This window comes from Uloborus diversus, unplaced genomic scaffold (genome assembly GCF_026930045.1).
Source record: "Uloborus diversus isolate 005 unplaced genomic scaffold, Udiv.v.3.1 scaffold_12, whole genome shotgun sequence".
NCBI lineage: Eukaryota > Metazoa > Arthropoda > Arachnida > Araneae > Uloboridae > Uloborus > Uloborus diversus.
Genome location: NW_026557876.1, coordinates 11,192,831 through 11,212,208, shown reverse-complemented (window position 1 = coordinate 11,212,208; position 19,378 = coordinate 11,192,831). Strand labels below are relative to the sequence as shown.

General features: G+C 32.2%; 1 protein-coding gene across 1 annotated transcript in view; it reads left to right on the top strand.

Moving 5' to 3' along the window:
* The first annotated feature begins 10,272 nt into the window (after window positions 1-10,272).
* LOC129232373 (serine/threonine-protein phosphatase 6 regulatory ankyrin repeat subunit A-like) overlaps window positions 10,273-19,378 on the top strand; it is a 29,731-nt gene continuing 20,625 nt past the window's right edge. Inside the window, 2 exon segments of the mRNA XM_054866524.1 lie at window positions 10,273-10,375; window positions 16,349-16,430. Of these exon segments, the coding sequence (XP_054722499.1) occupies window positions 16,422-16,430 (9 nt within the window). The 5' untranslated portion in view covers window positions 10,273-10,375; window positions 16,349-16,421.

Here is a 19,378-nt window from a genome sequence, read left to right as displayed (position 1 = left end):
GCGCATGTGCGATTTTTCGTCCCACAAAACAACTACGTAATTTTCCGTCATACAAAAAGGTAGCGGATCGGAATTTCAAAGCCTTCACATAAAAAGCTTCACTTCAAATTCAAAATTGAATTAATGGAAAGAGTAAATTTGTTAAAACAGCAAAATAAACAAGCATATTTTTAGTAAATCGGGCTAATTTTTTATTGCTGGAGTCAAATATGAGGATATATCTAGCTAGCTCCGATATTTAGGTTTGGTGACCACATGTGTTGAAAATTTGGATTCGCATCTATTAGCTATCTCTAATGGAATAATACGCAGCTTTTCCAACGAGCGGTTGGTATTTTTTAGATCTTCCAATATTCGTTGTGATACCGTTGAACTGGTGCAAAACTCACGACATATCATAAACGGATATCGGAGCAATGTAGATTTCCTCACATAGTTGGTCTTTTCCAAATATGGTTGACACCCCGTTTACACTGGCCGAGTAATACTAGTTTACAGGCCCGTGCTGGCCCATCGGAACGAATCCCGGTGAGCCCTCCTCTTATCCTTCATTTTTTTCTTTTTGTCAGCAAATGTAAAATTTTGCAGAAATAGCCAGAAATGGATTTTTTTTTTAAATAATTGTGACGTCTAAAACCAACCTCAAGCACCCCACATATTGGGTGAGCTGGTGAATGAACCAAATAACTTTTCCTTTCTTTTGTACCCAATTCCGAAGATTTCCCCCCAAATTTAGAGAGAAAATTTATAAGCTGCGAATATTGCACTCTCTAGAGGGGCGCTAAAGCTCTCCACTTCTTACCTTAGGTTAAGACCCGGTGGCATATAAGCTACCTTTACTCCTGTTCGGGCATAGGAATATTTCAGCCCCTCTCCTTGGCTTATTCGAGTGTCAATCAAAGTTTCAAAGCTGTGTCGTACTGCAACGTTGCTATTCGTCTCTCGCAGTGTTTCCTGTTTGTAATCTGCTAAAAACGAATAAGCATTTGACAATGAGATGTTTCATTGAATGTTGCTGACAAAAACAGCATTATTATTTCCAATGAATTTCATCCTTTGCAAAACAAATGAAAGCTGCCTTTGAGAAGCTATGCTTCGAAATAAAAATAGGTGGCGCCATCTTCAAGCAAAAAATGTATTTTTTACGACATCGTTTTAATTTAAATTGAGGTTATTTTTAAAATAATTCTCACGGTAAATTATTTTGTTGAAGGAAAAGCGAATTCCGCAATTTTTCATATTCTTAATGATATTTAATGCAATTTAAACAGCTCTTCTTAAAGAAATGATTACCATTTAAGTTAATAATAAATACTTCTTGTGAATAATTTAATACACAATAATTTCTAATATAATTTTCTCTTGTGCCAGTTTGTTTCTAACTAATTTCTATTGAATATAGTGATGTAAAACACCCGGGTATTTATTTTTAGGGGTAAATACCCAGGGTGTATACCTGGATAAATATCCAAAATGGGTATTTATGCGGGTATTTATTTCAAAAATTTATATTCAACTAAAATACTTTTCTGTATGTATTTCGCTATGTATACATAACCACCATTTACAAAACAATAAATTTTTGCCCAAGAATTGTATTTTGATCACATATTTAAAGAATTATTGTGTGAAACAACTTAGCAATATAATATGATATTCACATTAAATGTGTTGGATATTCCTACTCAATGTTGATAGCCAAATTTCAGACACAAAAAGCCATTCTACAAAAAGTAAAAAGCTTAACTGGTTACAAGAAAGAAAAAAAAAAAGCTAACATCCTATTTAAGTTTTAAAATAGTTCATTCTAAATTCTGAGTTTTTGTTTGATAAGATTTCATTAAGCCTTTAGTTAAAAAAATTATAATACACAAATTTTTATATTTTTAATCTTTCATTTTACAGTTTATGTTTAAAAAAAAATCATCACCTTTTGATACCACCCAAAATTTTTTTGCAAAATGCGCAATTACTTGGAGATTTACCCAGCCTTCGGATGAATACCCCAAAAAATATTTACCTTCCGACCCTAAAATAATAATTGCGTGTATTAAAAATAGTTTGAATAAATCTTCATCATGAAGCACTGGGGAGCAATTGCAAATGAGCAAGGCAACAGAAAATGAAATTTTTTTTGCTTATTAATAGGAAAACTATTTCTATATTTGTCACGTTATCACTTCAACAGCAATAAAATAAATAACATCACAGTGTCTTAACAACTTCTCAGTTTATTCTTCCAAACATCCCTCATCTTCCCCCTTGTTTTTTCTTTTGGATATGACTAACCTAGATTGTGATTTTGAAATTCTGAAGTTCATCATTGAATTGCTTATACTTCTCCAATTATGACATTGAAAAGAAAGATTAACTTTGTTTCACGCTGTGTTTATTTAATAATTTCATCAAGTCTTTTAATAAAAAATATTATAAACTGTGTAATAAATATGTATGCATCAGTTTTACCAATTATTTCATATTTAGATTTTTAAAAAAAATTCCCATTCACTTCTTTCATTTTTTGGTAAAATACCCAGTTTTTGGGCATTTACCGAGGCCTTGGGTAAATACCCAGGTAAATACCCAAAAAATATTTACCTACCCGTTGGGTATTTACCCAACCCACATCACTAATTGAATATGAGTTAGCATCCGAGAATAAGACTTCCAATTGAATATTGAGTGAGTCTGGCGAACATATCCTTCTTATTCAGTAAGTTACCGCCCTATAGCCAGGGCTAAGGCAGAAATACATGAAATACACCGCCAGCTCAGTCAATTTCAGCCGAGGACTGCAGTTTCGTGCTTATTAGCCCTCACCAGCCCGGCATTCCAGCTCAGTTGGTCCTATGCCGGGCTGATGAGTGCTAATAAGCACGAAACTGCAGTCCTCGGCTGGAATTGACTGAGCTGGCGGTGTATTTTATGTATATCCTTCTTGTCTCATACTTATTTCATAACTCATAAAATAATGCTCTGCTTGAAAAAAAACCCATGTAAAATACATAATTAAACGAATAAATAGCATTATCTTTAAGCAAAAAATGTAGCTTTTGAAGAAGGTACTATTGGAGTTTAATTAAGGTCATTTGTCAACTAATTCTCAATATAAGTTTTTTAAATTAAACAGCGAATTCTTTATCTTTTAATATTCTTCATAATAGTTAAAGTTATGTAAAAAGGAATAGGTAATTTAAATTCTTGAATGAAATAATTGAAAATAATATTAAAAAGCTATGTTTCTAAATGTAAAATTATATATATGTTATTTCAAGTCAAACTTTCAGAAATCGCACCCTTTGACACCTTAAATTCATTTATTATTTTGAAAAAAAAATTATCAGACACAGTTGATGAGGCAAATCAAGAGAAATTCATGCAGTTTCATTAACTATCTAACTTAAATACATTTGGGGAAAAAAAAATTTTCACAAAATTCTAAAACTTGAAAGTTCAATCATTTTTGAGAAGATTTTGAAAATTTTGAAATCAATATATGATTTTTAATGTTTTGTAATAAATACAACTAAATATTTTAGACTGGGCCCATGAAGAGATCAGCAGCTGCTAAATATTTTCAGCAAAATTAGCAAAAAAGTTTTCCTTTTTTTTTTGCTGTACTGCTGATAAGACCTTCAAGGTTTCATGAATAGTTCGGAAATCATTTGAATGTAATCATTCAAACACATTAAATATCATACATTCATTGAAAAAAAATTTAAGCAATTTTAAAAATTTGAATTTAAAATATTGTGAAAATATTTCTTTCTTTGAAAAGTGTCAAACTTAAGTTGTCTTTGAAACAAGCTGCTTTACAACTCTGTGTTTCTCGTAGAGCTTGAGTAGTTGAAAATTAGGGTGAGCACACATTCATAATTTGCATTTTTTTCCTTGATGTACATATTTTATTAATAAAAGTGTTTGTGTGTGTGTATGTATGTATGTGTAACTGTTACAAAACTTCTTTGGTTCTGAATCGTTTTGCAACTGTGAATGCATGAAAATGTAATTTCTGTTCATATGATGTGGAAGAATTATTATTTTAATAATACTATGGATTTCTAGTCCAATCACGTGTACTTGAAAACCAACATAGAACTAATCATGATTTATTCATATTGAAGTCACATAAAAATACAGTAAATATTGTAAAACAGATGTACATAATATATCAGCCAGATACAATGTGAAACAATAGATATAGCAACGAGAAAGAAAAATTATACGATAAACAATTTATTTACCGGCACAAGAGCAAATTACATTAGAAATTAGCATGTATAAAATTATTCACAATAAATATTTGTTATTAATTTAAATGGTAATTATTTCTTTATAGAACAGCTGTTTAAATTGCATTAAATATCATTAAGAATGTGAAAAACTGCGGAATTCTCTTTTTAAATAACAAAATAATTTACCGTAGGAATTATTTAAAAAGTTATTTCAATTTCAAAGGCAGCTTTCATTTGTTTTGAAAAGGATGAAATTAATTGGAAATAAAAATGCTGTTTTTGCCAGCAACATTCAATTAAAGATCTCGTTTGCAAATGCTTATTCGTATTTAGAAGATTACAAACAAGAAACACACCACGAAAGACGACTAGCAACATTACAGTGGCGTCACAACTTTGAAGCTTTGTTTGACAGTCGAATAAGCCAATGAGAGGGCCTGAAATTTTCCTATGCCCGACCAGGAGTAAAGGTAGCTTATATGCGACCCGGTGAAGGAGACAAATAAATTTTTCAAATATCTTTCTTTCTGTTGCTCTTAAGATAGAAATAAATATTGTTCCTAAGTGTTCAAATATTTTAAAGCTAGTAAAACGACAACCCAAATAATAAATTGATTGGAATGTTCTCCTTTCTGTTGATATGATTTCCGGTGTTTTTTTTTTAAATCTCTCTTTCATCAGTCAGATGGCATTTCAAAGAAAATAAGTCAAAATGGATCGTTATTGAAACATTTGTCTACTGTATGAAGTTGAAAAAAAAAATTAAATCCCCATCACCTAACAAAATTGTAATATCTCTTTATCACATCAGCAATGTTAGATTTTAACACTAGCGCAAGTAATAGTATTAAGTAGTGCATCTATTAGTGTGATGAGTTAGAACTTCAAATAACGGCTATTTTGTTTTTCGTTTGCATCGTTCTACACGAAATAATTTATTGAACCCCAGTTTCGTTTTCAATATTTTTCACCGTATATTATAACTACAAGTAAAAGTGTCGAAGTTATCAAAATAGTACAAAAATCAAAATATAAGTAAGAAGTTAAGTAAATCAATAAGCAATATATCTTCACGACACCAGAAAATAAAGATTCGCTGTACTAACAGATTTTGTGTTCCATTGAAAATGCATTGTATTAAATACGTGTGTTTTTTTTTTTTAATTTAAGGCAAATTAAAGGAACTATAAATTTAAAACTATAATATCGTATAAAATTCACCGCTGACATTTTATCGAGTTGTTCGGCTAACACCAAATAGATGCATGATTTTGGCATATTTGTAAGATATATTTAAAAAACTTATTTTTTGCTGATAGCTCCTATGTAACTAATTTTAAACTTTTATTATGTTGCTGCGACACTTTCTTTAACAAAATACAAACGAGAAAGCAAAGATCAACAAAGTCCAACAATGGCGTTTGTAAACAATATGTAAAGATTGAAGCCGCTCTGTGATTGGTTCACATTTCCAGTATCGTAACTGGGTAACCTCAAGCATAGACGCCTCAAAAATATCGCGTCGGGAATTCTGGTGCGTTCGTAGTAAGCTCACGGTTTGCACTCGGAATATTGGTTCGGAAACACGATGCTTCGATACCGGAGCGCTACCGACTCGGAAAAAATTACGTATAGATGAAAGTAAAGGTCTTTGTCTCTGAACGAATTGATCCAGCTACTGAAAAATTTCCTTGCATTTCTGATCCATCTCTTTTCGGCGCTTCTCATCCGTAGAGAATCATAAAAAGCTTATTAAGCTCACTGTAATGTTTGCAATCAGGTACGAAAAAAATCACCATCGTAATGAAGATAATAAAAACAGGGAACACATAAAAAAACTCACATCGATGTAATTAAACAGGAAAACTGTCCTGATCAACACAATAAAAAACTATTAAATTTATAAATAAATAAAACATTTCAATTAAGGAGTTTTATGCATCTAATCTCAGTGCTCATACCTAAGTAACGTTCAAAAATCAGTAGAGGAGTTACACTGATAGTGGTAAATACCTGAACATTAAACAGGACCGAAGCTATAACGATTGCTTACACTTTTATACTAAAAGCCGCATTTTTGAAACCCTACAGGGGCCAAATATTTCCAAGATTGTCCCGGAATTACGTTGTTTCTCAATAGAATATGCATTAAGTACATATCCTTTGCCTCCCTTGGGAATTGTCGTAACTATACAAACGTTCAAGAACACTAAATTTTTATAAAGAACATAAATTTAATAAAGAAAGATATAAGTTTTAATACAAATAAAGTTTTAATAAAGAACATTTAAGCATAATTTTAGAGCTTTCGACTCTGACTCAGGGGCGGCATTTCAGCATTTCATTTGGGGGGGTCGAGTTTCTTAAATATGTATTACCACAGTGCGGTTCCAAACACACATTAGCTAACAGGAGGTGATCATAAAATAGGTTTAATACGAATAACAATTAGTGTTTAGTAACAATTAAAATTTTGACTCACTTTCTAATAAGTTATCAAACAAAACAATTCGATACTAAAGTTTTTATTCCTTTCGGAAAAGTTTCAATGCGTGATTTTTGGAATTCGGGAGAGCAGGGAATCGTGTTACTAATCTAACCTCCTAAAACATAAAAAAAACCTTCTCTACTAGCTGAGCTGATTGGAATAGTTAAAAATTAATTGAAGTAACAAAGTTATTGTGTGAAAAACTTTTTATATCTTGCTCTTCAAAGTCACACAGGAAACTTAAAAAACTGTGAGGGGCTTAATTTTTCATTATTAAATAATCTAGTCATGCTGGCGCTCTCAGCTTCAATGAGATATCATCTGCCTCCAGCTCTGTTATTCACTATTCCAGACTGTTCAGTCCATAACAAGGGCGAAACTGCAGTCTCTGGATGTGATAACCGGTTTGTCGGTATATTGCTTGTAATTTTTCTTGCCTCATGCTAAAAATTTTGCCTCATGCTAAAAATTTTACTCATATTTGAAACATTTTATTTTTGGTTTTCAAAATCCAATCCAGATAATATAGAGCCAACCATACAGAAAAATAATTATCATCAAATCTTGTGTTAATTTCATTCGAAACTAAATTTACTACTTTATACAAAATATTAACAAATCAATGTTTGACTTCACATCATTATGTGGATTTTGGGTCACTCTTTTTTTTTTTTTTTCTTCGCCTTCTTAAAATTGGCTCGAAGGAAGAATTTTTTCGAAAGGTTTCACGCTTGATTGAAATATACATCTACGTAAAATGTATTTTCAGTTTCAATTGTTGATTGAACTATGGTAGTATTAATTGTAGATTGAACTGTGGCTTGAATAGTCCAAAAATTAAGGGTAGCGGATTGAAGATGTTTTGATAGAGTAAAGCATTTTTCAAAAACTTTCCTCAATACAAACAAATTGAATAAAAATTCAAACCAAGTCATACATGCTAAAGTGCATGAGTTTTTTCACCACTGAAAGAATCGTTTTGCAATAATTCTTCTAGTCGTCAAATCACTGCTTTGAAGTTATAGAGAAACATTTTTATGGTTTTAACTCTTGAAGACCATCTTGGGTCACTCCAAGATTGCACAATTATAGAGCCCAATAAAAAGTATTTATTGAATAAAGAAAACATATCAACAATTACATGCATTTTTAAGAAGTTTCTAAGAAAACATATAATGCATTGAGCAGCTCAAACGTGTTTCTAGCAGAAGAAAGCGATGAACGCTCATTAAATAAATATTCACTTAAAAATGAGCGTAAAAGTAAATATAAAATATAAAGGATATTTCTTGTGAAAACCATGTAGCCACACCACTTTGCACGAGCCTCTCACATTGAACATACTATCATTACACTGGGAACACAAGTATGAAATATTTAGCCTGAATGAGGAAATGTCTTCTTTGGTCAAAATTAACATCAGTTTTCTATGTTCTGAAAAGGCCGGAAAATACTTCGTGAATTTCTAAGTCATCATCCAAATAACAAAAAACACTTTTTCTAGTCTGGAAACGTGTCGAGTTTCATCAGTTACTGAGAACCAGCGAGATTTTTTTTAATGAACATTGATTTCCGACTAACATAAATTGAATTCACCCATTTTCTATTATTCTGCTCAAAACTTTTGGGGGTGCGACCGCCCCTCTTGACCCCTCTATTTGCCGCCCCTGCTCTGCAAAATCAGTCCGGATCCGCAGCTCTGGTTAAAATTTATTGCTTAAGAAACACTATGAAAAACTCAATAGCAGCAGCAAATGACATCTACACTGCACAGCAAAAGAAATAGTATAGATGGCAACGAATGTCCAATAAATAATTCTCAAAAACGAAAGAAAGGTGGGGGGGGGGAGAGTTCATAAAATTTGTGAAATACTGTTTACTCTGTGACTTTGACTTATCCAAGGTGAATGCGATGAGTTTTACTGAGAGAAAAAAGTAGAACGAAATTTGTTTAGCACGAAATTTAATAGCAACACAACGCGGAGCAAGGTGGTTCAGTGATTGTAAACAACATTTTAGAATCTAAACATTTTATATAATCGTTTAACGTAACACGAAAAGTATTGACAAAATTTATGGCAAAGGCAAAGAAGTAATATGATGAAGGGATGAAAAAAAAAAAAAAAAAAAAAAACAGCAGAAAGAACACCCACACTACAGGCAAGCGAAGTTGTGACTGGGACTCATCGAGAATGCAAATAAATTTGATGGAAGGCAAACTTGACAACAATATTTACAACATAATGGAAACATTGTGGTTGGGTGAGTGAAGTAAACATAACATTAATCTCACGCTCAAAAAAAATCTGTACATAAAATTAACAAAACACTGGTTGTATTTGTCACTTCAACTTATCAAGTATTAAAATGAATGCTCTTCAATGCCAAGAAATTTGTAGAGCAGTGCCTAATTCAACAAAAATTAGATCACACGCACCATTGCGCAGGGCCCGATCAAGCCAAACTGGTGCCCAGGTCCTGAGTAGATGCTGGTGCCCCCCCCCCCACGCGCAATTTTAAAGTCAATGTTTCAACCTAGAAACCTAATTACTAGAAACTACATTTTAAAGGAACATTACTACATTTGAAAGGAAATCTGGGATTTGAATACCAAACACTTGATAATTACCAAACTAATCACAGTTAAAATTGCCTCTTAAGGCGAAAAAGAGTTAAAAAACAATTTAAAACTGCAAAAAAAATCTTAGTAATTCTGACATTAAGCTTTAAAAAAGCTTCTTTCTGGCTTTAACAGATGAAAATGTGTCTATCAAATAATTGAAATCTATGTTTGATGTCACAGAATTTTCAATTGTCAATAAGGAAAATGCCTGTAAATTATAATGAGAAACGCAGCTTCTCAAATGATTTTTATTCTTTTCAAAAATGAAAAAGAACGTTCACTGGAACAGCTGCTGATAGGCAAGGTAAGAAGAAGCTGCAGGGGTGAATCCACATTCGGAAATGTATGTGTAATGTTTAGTGATCTTATCCTTTTAAAACATTCTCCAGGAGAAGGGTTACCTTTTGCAAAAATTTGAAAGTGTGTTAATTCTTCTGGAAAATGTTCATCTATGTCATCCGAGTAATTATTTTGAAATTCCAAAGCTAAGGGACAACGACTTCTTTATGCGAAATGTTTTTAACTTTATGAGGTTTTGAGCTGATTTTTAAAAAAATTTGAGCCTCCTCTCCCTTAAAGTTGAGAAAAAGTAAAATGAGCTTTAAAAAAAAAAGGAAGTAAGTAAGTGAATTTAGGCTAAGCTATTTTGGTGCCCCTAAATTTGTGGTGCCCAGGTCCGCGGACCCGCTGGACCGTGCGTTAATCAGGCCCTGCCATTGCGATTGAAAATCATGGAGGCGAAAGAGATGCTTTGACAGCCGAGTAAACCAGCACGTTTAGTTGTCAGCAGCACTTGGAGTTTGTTTCTCCACCAGTATGACGTCACCTACTACCACCCTATCTTGCCGACTACCATGTGCCGAAATTATTGAAGAGGAAAAGCCCTCTGTGCAAATATCCTCTTTTCTTCTCTTTGACTGCCCCGCCTACTATACTATAATGTAGTTTGCTTGTGCGGGCAACCATTTTTTTCTGTTTGGAAGTGTCTTGTTTCTCGAACGGAATTGACTACGAATTCAGAGCTCCAAAGTAAGTGTTTCAATCAATTCTTTTTTCAAAGAAGTGGAAAATTTATTTTCTGATTCGTTCGGATCCCATGAAGTTAGAATTGTTTCTACTGTTCACAAAAGTTGATTTCTATTATTTCTGCCCCGAGAATCAAAACAAGCGGCGCTCTTTTCATTGTTAACTTTCTCTTTTTTATTGCTGGTAAATGTGTGACTTTAAGGTTGTATCATTAGTTTTTTTTTTTGCGCTGTGGATCGGAAAAGGATATCAAATAGCTCGACTGTATAGACTACGAATAACTCAAACAACATTAAACGCGTGAAGCGGTTATTGATTTTCTTATTAAATGAGTACAAAAACGAAAAGCCAAAAACATTCTTCCAGCATCTGCGGGATCATATGTAAGAATTTGTGATGCAACAAATATTCGGCCCTGTCAGAATACCTAGAGTGCAAAAAATACATTTATTTTCATGCATTGAAACGTTTATCATGCTTGATAGGTGTTTTAGTACATTGTCATTTTTAAGGGTTTTCTTTAATAATTGGCTACAAAAAATGTCTACTGCAAATCTTGACCATTTCATTGACTCACACAATAAATTTATACAAAATTTTCGTACAAGTCCGAAAAAAATTTACTTTGTACATATTTGGAAGGTAAAGACTTATTTTATTTTTTGAAGCTGTTTTTTGATTCAAAAACAAAAAGAATCATAAGTAGATAAAACACAAGCATAAATTATACATGGAACAAAGGTTTTTTTTTTTTTTTTTTTCTCTCAGCACAAAATTAGTACTATAAAAATGGAATAGTATGACAAAAATGGGGTGTGGGGATGGGGAGTTACCAATCTTTTCATTTTCTTGTTAAATATGACAACTTAGAATCGAAAAAAAATATTAAAATAGTATAATTTCCTACATAGTTTTCAACAATATGTAACGCTTACAGTTTGTGAAGATCGTGCTGCAAATTTTTAGTTCTGTACAAACACCGATGATGATGCAGAAAAGAAAAAAAATATTCAGAATTTTTAGCAGATAATTCTTTTTTTTTTCACCACATAAAGTCTCCAGATTTTTGAAAATAAGTCATCAGTACATTTGGTACACAATTAGAGAGCTCCAAGTTCTGAAAAACACTTTCTGGTCAATCGAGATAGGATATGACATTTTGTTCTCGTCCATTAAAAGATGACTCGAGGCAGGCGGAAGCAAAGGGGTGTAAATAACAAATGGTGGGGGATCCTGTCCTCTGTCTTTGGGCAAGAGATAGTACTAATAGTCCTGTAGGCGCTGCCGTACAGTATAATTTGGAAATTTCTTTTGATGAAAGCCCACCGAGGACCTGAACTTTAAACAGTCCACTCGCATCCCTTTGCTGCCTTACGTTGCTCTGTGAAGTGCATAACGCTTTTTAGCCGAGGTTTCTGCGGAGGCTTCACTTAGTAAGATAAATAAATACCTTGGTGCTGAAAAGTAAAGTAAGAAATAACAATGCCAAAAGACCACAAATTGCAGGTTGCTGCAGACATACAGGGGGGGGGGGGGCAAGCTGTGCCACCTAAATTGTTGGAGGGGGGGGGATTTTTTAAAATTGTTTTATTTATTTATATTGATTTATTTTTTCTTTAAATTGATTGATTGATTTATTTTCAATTTAAAATTTTTTCATTTTATTTCAGTTCATTTTGTTTGTATTTTATTTCATTTTATTTCAGTTTATTGTGTTTTTATTTAATTTTCTCTTTTTATTTAGTTTGTGTGTGTGTGTGTCATTGGCGTAGCACAGAACTTTTCGAATTAAATATCAATGATAACAACAATAATTTAAAATAAATAAATAATATTTGAAAAGAAAAAATATTTTTTTAAAAATAAAAAAAAATATTTAAAAAAAAGAGATCTGAAAATAAAAAATAAAGGGGAAGATTTTTAAGGGGGGATTTGCGCCATTGAACTTGGGGGGATGGGCACCCCTGCAGACACGTGTTTCAACGTTACGAGGACCGCCTTTTTCAATGCAAAAAGTGGCTGTCTTTTCATCCATAAACTCATTACTTTTTGCTTTGAAAGAGGCGTCCCTCGTAACGCCGAAACACGTGTCTGCAGTAATTTGCAATTTGACGTTGTTATTTCTTACTTTGCTTCACTTTGTGTTTGACTTGCGACTTTGTGAATATATTTCTACAGAGAATTTTACGTTTGAAACAACGTACCAATCATGCTAGAAATAATGTGTTCAGACTCTTCTGCCGGTTTGATGTCACTATTTTTAGAGGGGTTATTAATTTTTATTTTAGTTCTGTGTTGACGAAGGCTCGAACTTCGTCGAAGGAAACTATTTAAACCTATTCGAAACTGTTGCGGCACAATATAGTGTTCGTGCTCTAGAACTGATAAACATTGCTTCTCAAAATTTTGTTCGCTAGTACCTTTCATGGTAATCATTGAAATAATATGGGTTTAATGGGTCATCCCAATAAATTGGGTTTTTCTAGATATAAATCATATTCTTTCTATTGGAACAACAGTAGAAGTTGAATTTGCTTATTGAGAAATTTGTTTGTTACTGTTAACCGTTTACCCGCCAATGTTCCAAAAATGGAACATCATATTTAACTGAAAATTTTCCCAAGAAATAACGTTAAAATAAACAAGTTTTTTTTAAACACAGTTTAGTCTTATTTCAAAGTATTTTTTTGATTTTAAGCTTGATTGTTTATATATTTTCAATTATTTATTGCGATTTTTCAAAGATGCGTGTTTTTTTAGCTTTTTGCAACTTTTTCTTATAAAATTTACCAAAAATTGGCTTTTTCAGAAAACGTGATGATATTTATTATAGTTGTGAAAAATACTTCAATGTATGATTTTAAAATGCTTGTAGAAATGTACAATGATATTTCCAAAAGGTGTACCCCTTCAAAATGGCATGTTCCAATTTTGGAACATTGGCGCTTTTAGGGAGTCAAATTTCCAAGAAGTTAATCGTTCGACTTCAAAGGGGAAATTTCATTTTTCGTTATATATGTTTTTTTTCTTCTCATTTTGAATGTACTCTGATGTAGATGTTGGCAAAACCAAGTAAGTTTATATTTTGAAAGGATATGACGTTTCGTTAGCAAAGAAAATAATAAGTCTACTGTTTGACGGACAATATGGCTCTGAATCCACACCTGCTCGGACAGCTGCGTTGTGACGTGATAATAAAAAATAATATTAGTGAGCGTTTTATTCTTCATTTTAAATGCAGTTCAATAATTCGCTAGCTTTGTTTTCGAGCGAAACGAAATTCTGTTTGACGTATACCAACTGTTCATAAATGTTAAAAAATGTCTACAAGATTTCTTACTGTAGAACAAGCTGTGGCTTATTTAGAGACATTGTCAGATTCGGATTTGTCAGATGTAGATATATGCCAATTACCCCCTGATGAACCAGGCAATATCATTGAGGAAGAAGACATTCTAGAAGACGAGTTACAACCTATTACACCAATTGATGTATGTAGACAGGTGGACATATTTTCCGCCAACTCTCATGAAAATTTAACAAAAAAATCGGAGGAAGAACAAAGTCTGAAATCATTAGATAATAAAAGTAAAAAGCGAATGAAAATGGGAAAAAGAAAAAGTTGGAATTGTCAGGAAATAAAAGTAGAAAAAAAATGAAAATGGATTTAACATGGGAGAAAACTGATTTCGTCAGAAAGTATTGAACCGCTTCGACACACATTTCCGAATATAGTGGATTTATCTCCAATTGATTTATTTTTTAAAATTTTACCTTTGCAGTATGTTGAACACTTAGCAAATATGACAAACTTGTATGCATTGCAAAAAGGAGAATCAATAGATGTTGACAGAGATGAAATCCTACAATTTTTTGGTTTGCTGCTATTGAGTGGGTACCATTCCGTTCCTTCTGAAGATATGTATTGGAGCAGTGTAGAAGATACATATGTGCCAATTGTACCAACAGTTATGCCTCGAAATCGTTTTCGAAAAATAAAAAGCAACTTTCATTTGATGGACAACCATGAATTAAAAAAAAATGACAAACTTGCAAAAGTATACCCTATTTACGAAGAATTGTGTAAAAACCTTCAACAATTTGGTGTATTTCATGAAAAATTGAGCATAGATGAATCTATGATTCCCTACTATACGGTCAGCATTCATGTAAAATGTTTATTAGAGGAAAACCAATAAGATTCGGCTTCAAAATTTGGAGGCTGTGCTCTTCAAGTGGATACCCATATTCCATGGAGATTTATTCAGGCAAAAAAGAAGGATCCCCTGATGTGCAATTAGGATCCAGAGTTGTAAGTGATCTATTATCAGTTTTGACTGACACGTCTAAGCATGAAGTATACTTAAATAACTTTTTTACATCATATGACTTAATTTCTCAGCTATCAAAAAAAGGTGTACAAGCAACAGGAACAATTCGTGAAAACAGAACTGGCCATTGTCCACTGAAATCCAAAAAAGCCCTTTCTAAAGAAGATCGAGGAAATTTTGACTATCAATCTGATGGATCAGTGTACATGTGCAGCTGGAATGATAATGCAGTGGTTACAGTAGCATCTAATTGTTATACACATGAGCCACTTGCATCTGTAAAACGTTACTCAAATGAGCAGAAATGCAAGATAGATGTGCCACAACCTCATCTTATCAAGAGATACAATGAAGGAATGGGGGGTGTGGACGTCTTGGATAAACTTTTAGAAACAGACCTCATTTGAGGATTAAAAATTGGTGGTGGAATCTTTTTAGTAATGCTCTGAATATTTCAGTTGTAGCTATTTGGTTACTTCATTGTGAGTTACACGAAGTCAAGATGAAGCATTTCGAGTTCCAAAGAGAAATAACAACTCACCTCCTAAGAAGAAAAGTACAGTGGAAAGTCATCCAGGGCCTCGTTGTCATTTACATAAACAATCAAGAATGTCTGACGGACATTATATTGTATCTGCATCCCAAGGACGTTGTGCGGTGTGCAAAAAAATATGACTAAGAAATGTTTCCATTGCGACAAACGACTTCACCAGCAATGCTTCCTTTCATATCATGGGCATTAGATATTTCTGTATTGGATTTTCTGAATTCTGGTATGTACATAAATGCAATTTAAAATATTATTTTTTCCGTAATAAAGTATGCTAAGATAAAAACCGCATTCAAAAACCTCTTAGTAAAAAAAATTCTCTGAAAAAAAAAAAAAACTTCATGCAAAACGCCAATGTTCCAAAAATGGAACACACTGAAAAACATAGTAAAAAAATTTTTTCTGGAAATTTTATTATATTTCTGTATTTACTAGACATAAATAGACATAATTTCAAAAAATTACTCAAATTTGATCTTCCGTCAATAGTTTGGCGGTTAAACGGTTAATTTCAATACACGTGTATAGGATAGAAATTTATGTGATGTAGTATCGTGCTCAATCACTTCCGTTTAATTCATCTTCTTTTCTTATTTATTTCAGTAGCTTCATGAAAAAATACCTCTAACAGAAGAGAAATTCCTTTTTTTTTGAAGAAATATGATTTTTAAGAACTGTTGTTGAGCAGATACACTGTACCCGATTTAAAAAAATGTAAAATTAGAGTTTAATTGCATATTCTGCATTTCAGTAGTTTTTTGGCCAAATTCTTTTAATGTTTAAAATGTTATACTTTTTTAAAAAAATATGCTGAAAATCATTTTTTTCAAACCTTTAATTATGTACATTGTACTGTTTTTAGACAAAAACAAGGAAACATTTGTAAAGTATGGTGGCCAAATGTTTGGTATTCTGTGTTCGGCCAAATCACTAGTCGCATCACTAGTGAGAACAAATAATTGAGGCAGGGCTGGGGGGGGGGGATTCCTTGGTGTTCATGTTAATAAATGATATAAATCCCTTGTTTTTAAGTCTTAAGTCTTCAATCGAAAAATATGTTCATATTTATAATGTTTCATTTGTTTTTATTTTCAGGATATCCTCAAAAGGAAAAAGAAAGAAATCGAGTACTTTCACGAAAGTCAAAAAAAGTAAAACTGAAGTCGAAATGAACTCGGTAAGTGAGACTGTGTGTGTTTTGTTATTACTCTCCCGAAATGAAACTAAATTCCATGAATGTTTTGCGACAGCGTTGTGTTCTTAAAGTTTTGCAAACGGACTTCCTCGGAGCAGAAAGAATAAGGCGACGAATTTCTAAATGCACTTTTGTTTTCACTGCTGAGTTTTGTTGTGTGCGTCGAAATGACTCGCACTCAAAACTGAATTTCAGTTTGTCGTACTTTCTTTAACGACATCGTTCCTCACAGTTTGGGTTTGAATGCAAACACTTCGAATTCCCATTCCTTTCCCACTTCACGTCCCAAATTTGTGTTTGTATTCGATTCGTTCCTCGAAGTGCTATACTTCGACGATCTGCGCTGTAAAATCTTCGAATGAAATGTTTCTGCGAAATAAATTCATACGTTGTAAATGGGTGGTGCCAGATCCTCGTGAGCCAGTGTTTCGTTCGCTGTCACGAATTAAAAGGCACGTCAAGTGTCACGAACATGGGACCGACCATTCATGAAATGGCGACTGAAAAGCATGCATTCATAAAATAAGCTTAGAGCAATGATAACAAGTTCTGTCGGTCTATTGACGCCCCCTGAATTGTAACGACTGAATAGAACCAGGGTTTGTGCGGCCTATGGAAAAAAAAGCAAATGCCAGACGTGGAAAATCATGGAAATTTATTTAAAGTTATGGAAAAATGTCTTGAGCTTAGATATAATATTATAATAAGATTCCAACAGTAATCCAGTATTTCAGTGACACTGAACATCCTAACTTTTTAACAAGTTAAATTTTCAAAGGGCACGGTTGTAAATAGTGGTAACTAGCATTTTTAATAAAGAAAAATATCGCTTGTGAAAAACCCGAGAAATTGCTTTAGCAAGCGTTTTAATTTTAAAAAGATAGTGGGTGCATAAATGAGGTGCTTTCAGGAATATTTGATTAAAGTTTTGCTACTAAAAATTTTTTTTTTCATCTGAAATAATCCACGTATTAGAAAAAAAAGTTATGTAGATACCATTGTGTTTTCTTCAAAAAATTCTTTTATTGAGCAAAACACATAACAACAAAACTTTAAACTAAACAATATTAAGCAGGGTTGAGTTTTTTGCCGGCAAAAAGGTATTTTTGCCGGGACAATGGAAAAAACCATGGCAAAAATGGAAAAAAACGGCAAAAATGGAAAAAACGGCAAAAACCTAATTGCAAATAAAGTAGCATTATATTGTTAATCAAGAAATAGTGACAATATAATATAAATAATGCACTTTAATATTTTAATTATGTCGCTCCATGTTACTTCTAATTTATAAGGGGAAAAATAAATAAAAAAGAAATGTTGCTATTGCAAAACTTAAGATTTTAAATGTTTGCTAAAACAATTTTTTCAGAATGAGTCAATTCCTTCAATGTTAAAGCAAAGAATGTTTACATAAGCTTAGTAAATTAATAAAAAGATTGAATTCTAATTATATATATATATATATATATATATATATATATATATATATATATATATATATATATATATATATATATATATATATATATATATATATATATATATATAAATACATATATTTTATTAATCACTTTTTTTATCCCACTAAGATTTTTGAGCTATTTAATTAATAACAGAATATTTACTTAAATGTAGAAAAATATTAACTTTTCCTCACTAAAGAAATAATGCATTTACATGCAGTACAGTATACCTAAAGATTTCTGCATACTAGTCGCAACTCATCAAATATGTCCTGCAAGTTCTGCTGCAATAGAGAGATATTTCTCAAAAAAAAAATTTTTTTTTGTACAATCAAAAATACGAAACCGTTTGTCAGTTGCTTCTCTCACGAAACTAGTTTATTGCTATGCCATGCTTAAACAACAAATTGGTTTTGATGAAGATGGTATAAACTATGATGATTTAAGTGATATTTCAATCTAAAGAAATGTGTATTTTGCTTTTTAATTACTTTTATTTCTTTCATTTTATAGTTGTATCTTGATTAAGTATACTTTATATACATATTTAGTATTCTGTAAAAAATGCTCTAATGAACAAGCTAATTACATTTTCATTGTAAGTTAATTATTTGTCTTAGATGTTACAAACTGAAATTTTACCTTAATGTTTAAAAATTTAGAAATAAAAATACTCCATAACTTTAAAAGTAAGTTAAACCTTAAATTCTTTTTAAACTATAAGAATAATTAAATTAAAATTTTATCAAAATCTTTTCATGCTTTTACTTTCATATAAAAGGAAAAAAAACTGTCCGTAAGTTGTTAACACAAAATCTATTTTTGCCACTTTGGCAAAAAGTGGCAAAAACCTATTTTTGCCGGGCGGTAAAACCGTGGTTTTTTCCATGGTTTTTTCCGCCCCCGGCAAAAACTTGCCAACCCTGATATTAAGTAATGTTTAATTAAGGTAGATTTGTATAACACGTGTGATATACATATGGAATCTAACTTAAGCTAAGACAGGACGTGTTCAGGTTTTTCCTGATCAATTGGCAGCTTGGAACTGAACTTCTTTCCCAAATCTTGAACGAGAAGTTCTTTGAGGTTCATTGGCCTTCCTCTTTTATTTCCACATCTCTATTTTACGGAGGTCTTCTAAGACAACCTCATTTTTAACCCCCCCCCCCTTGTGTTCCTTGTACCCAGTGGTTGGAAGTAGTGCACTACAAGTAGCAACGCTACTGCAGTAGCTACATTTTTTAGTAGTTTGTAGTGTAGTGCACTACTTTTTAAAAAAAGTAGTGTAGCGAGTAGTTCAATACAAAAAAAAGTAGTTTGTAGCGATTTATGAAAACTACTTTTAAATAAACTTTTTTTTAAAAAAATCAATGTTCAAGCGAATTTGACTGGAGCGAATTTCACACAAGTACATCAACGGGTGCAAAGAGAAATAGGACTCGTAAAAACACGAGCTCACCTCAAGCA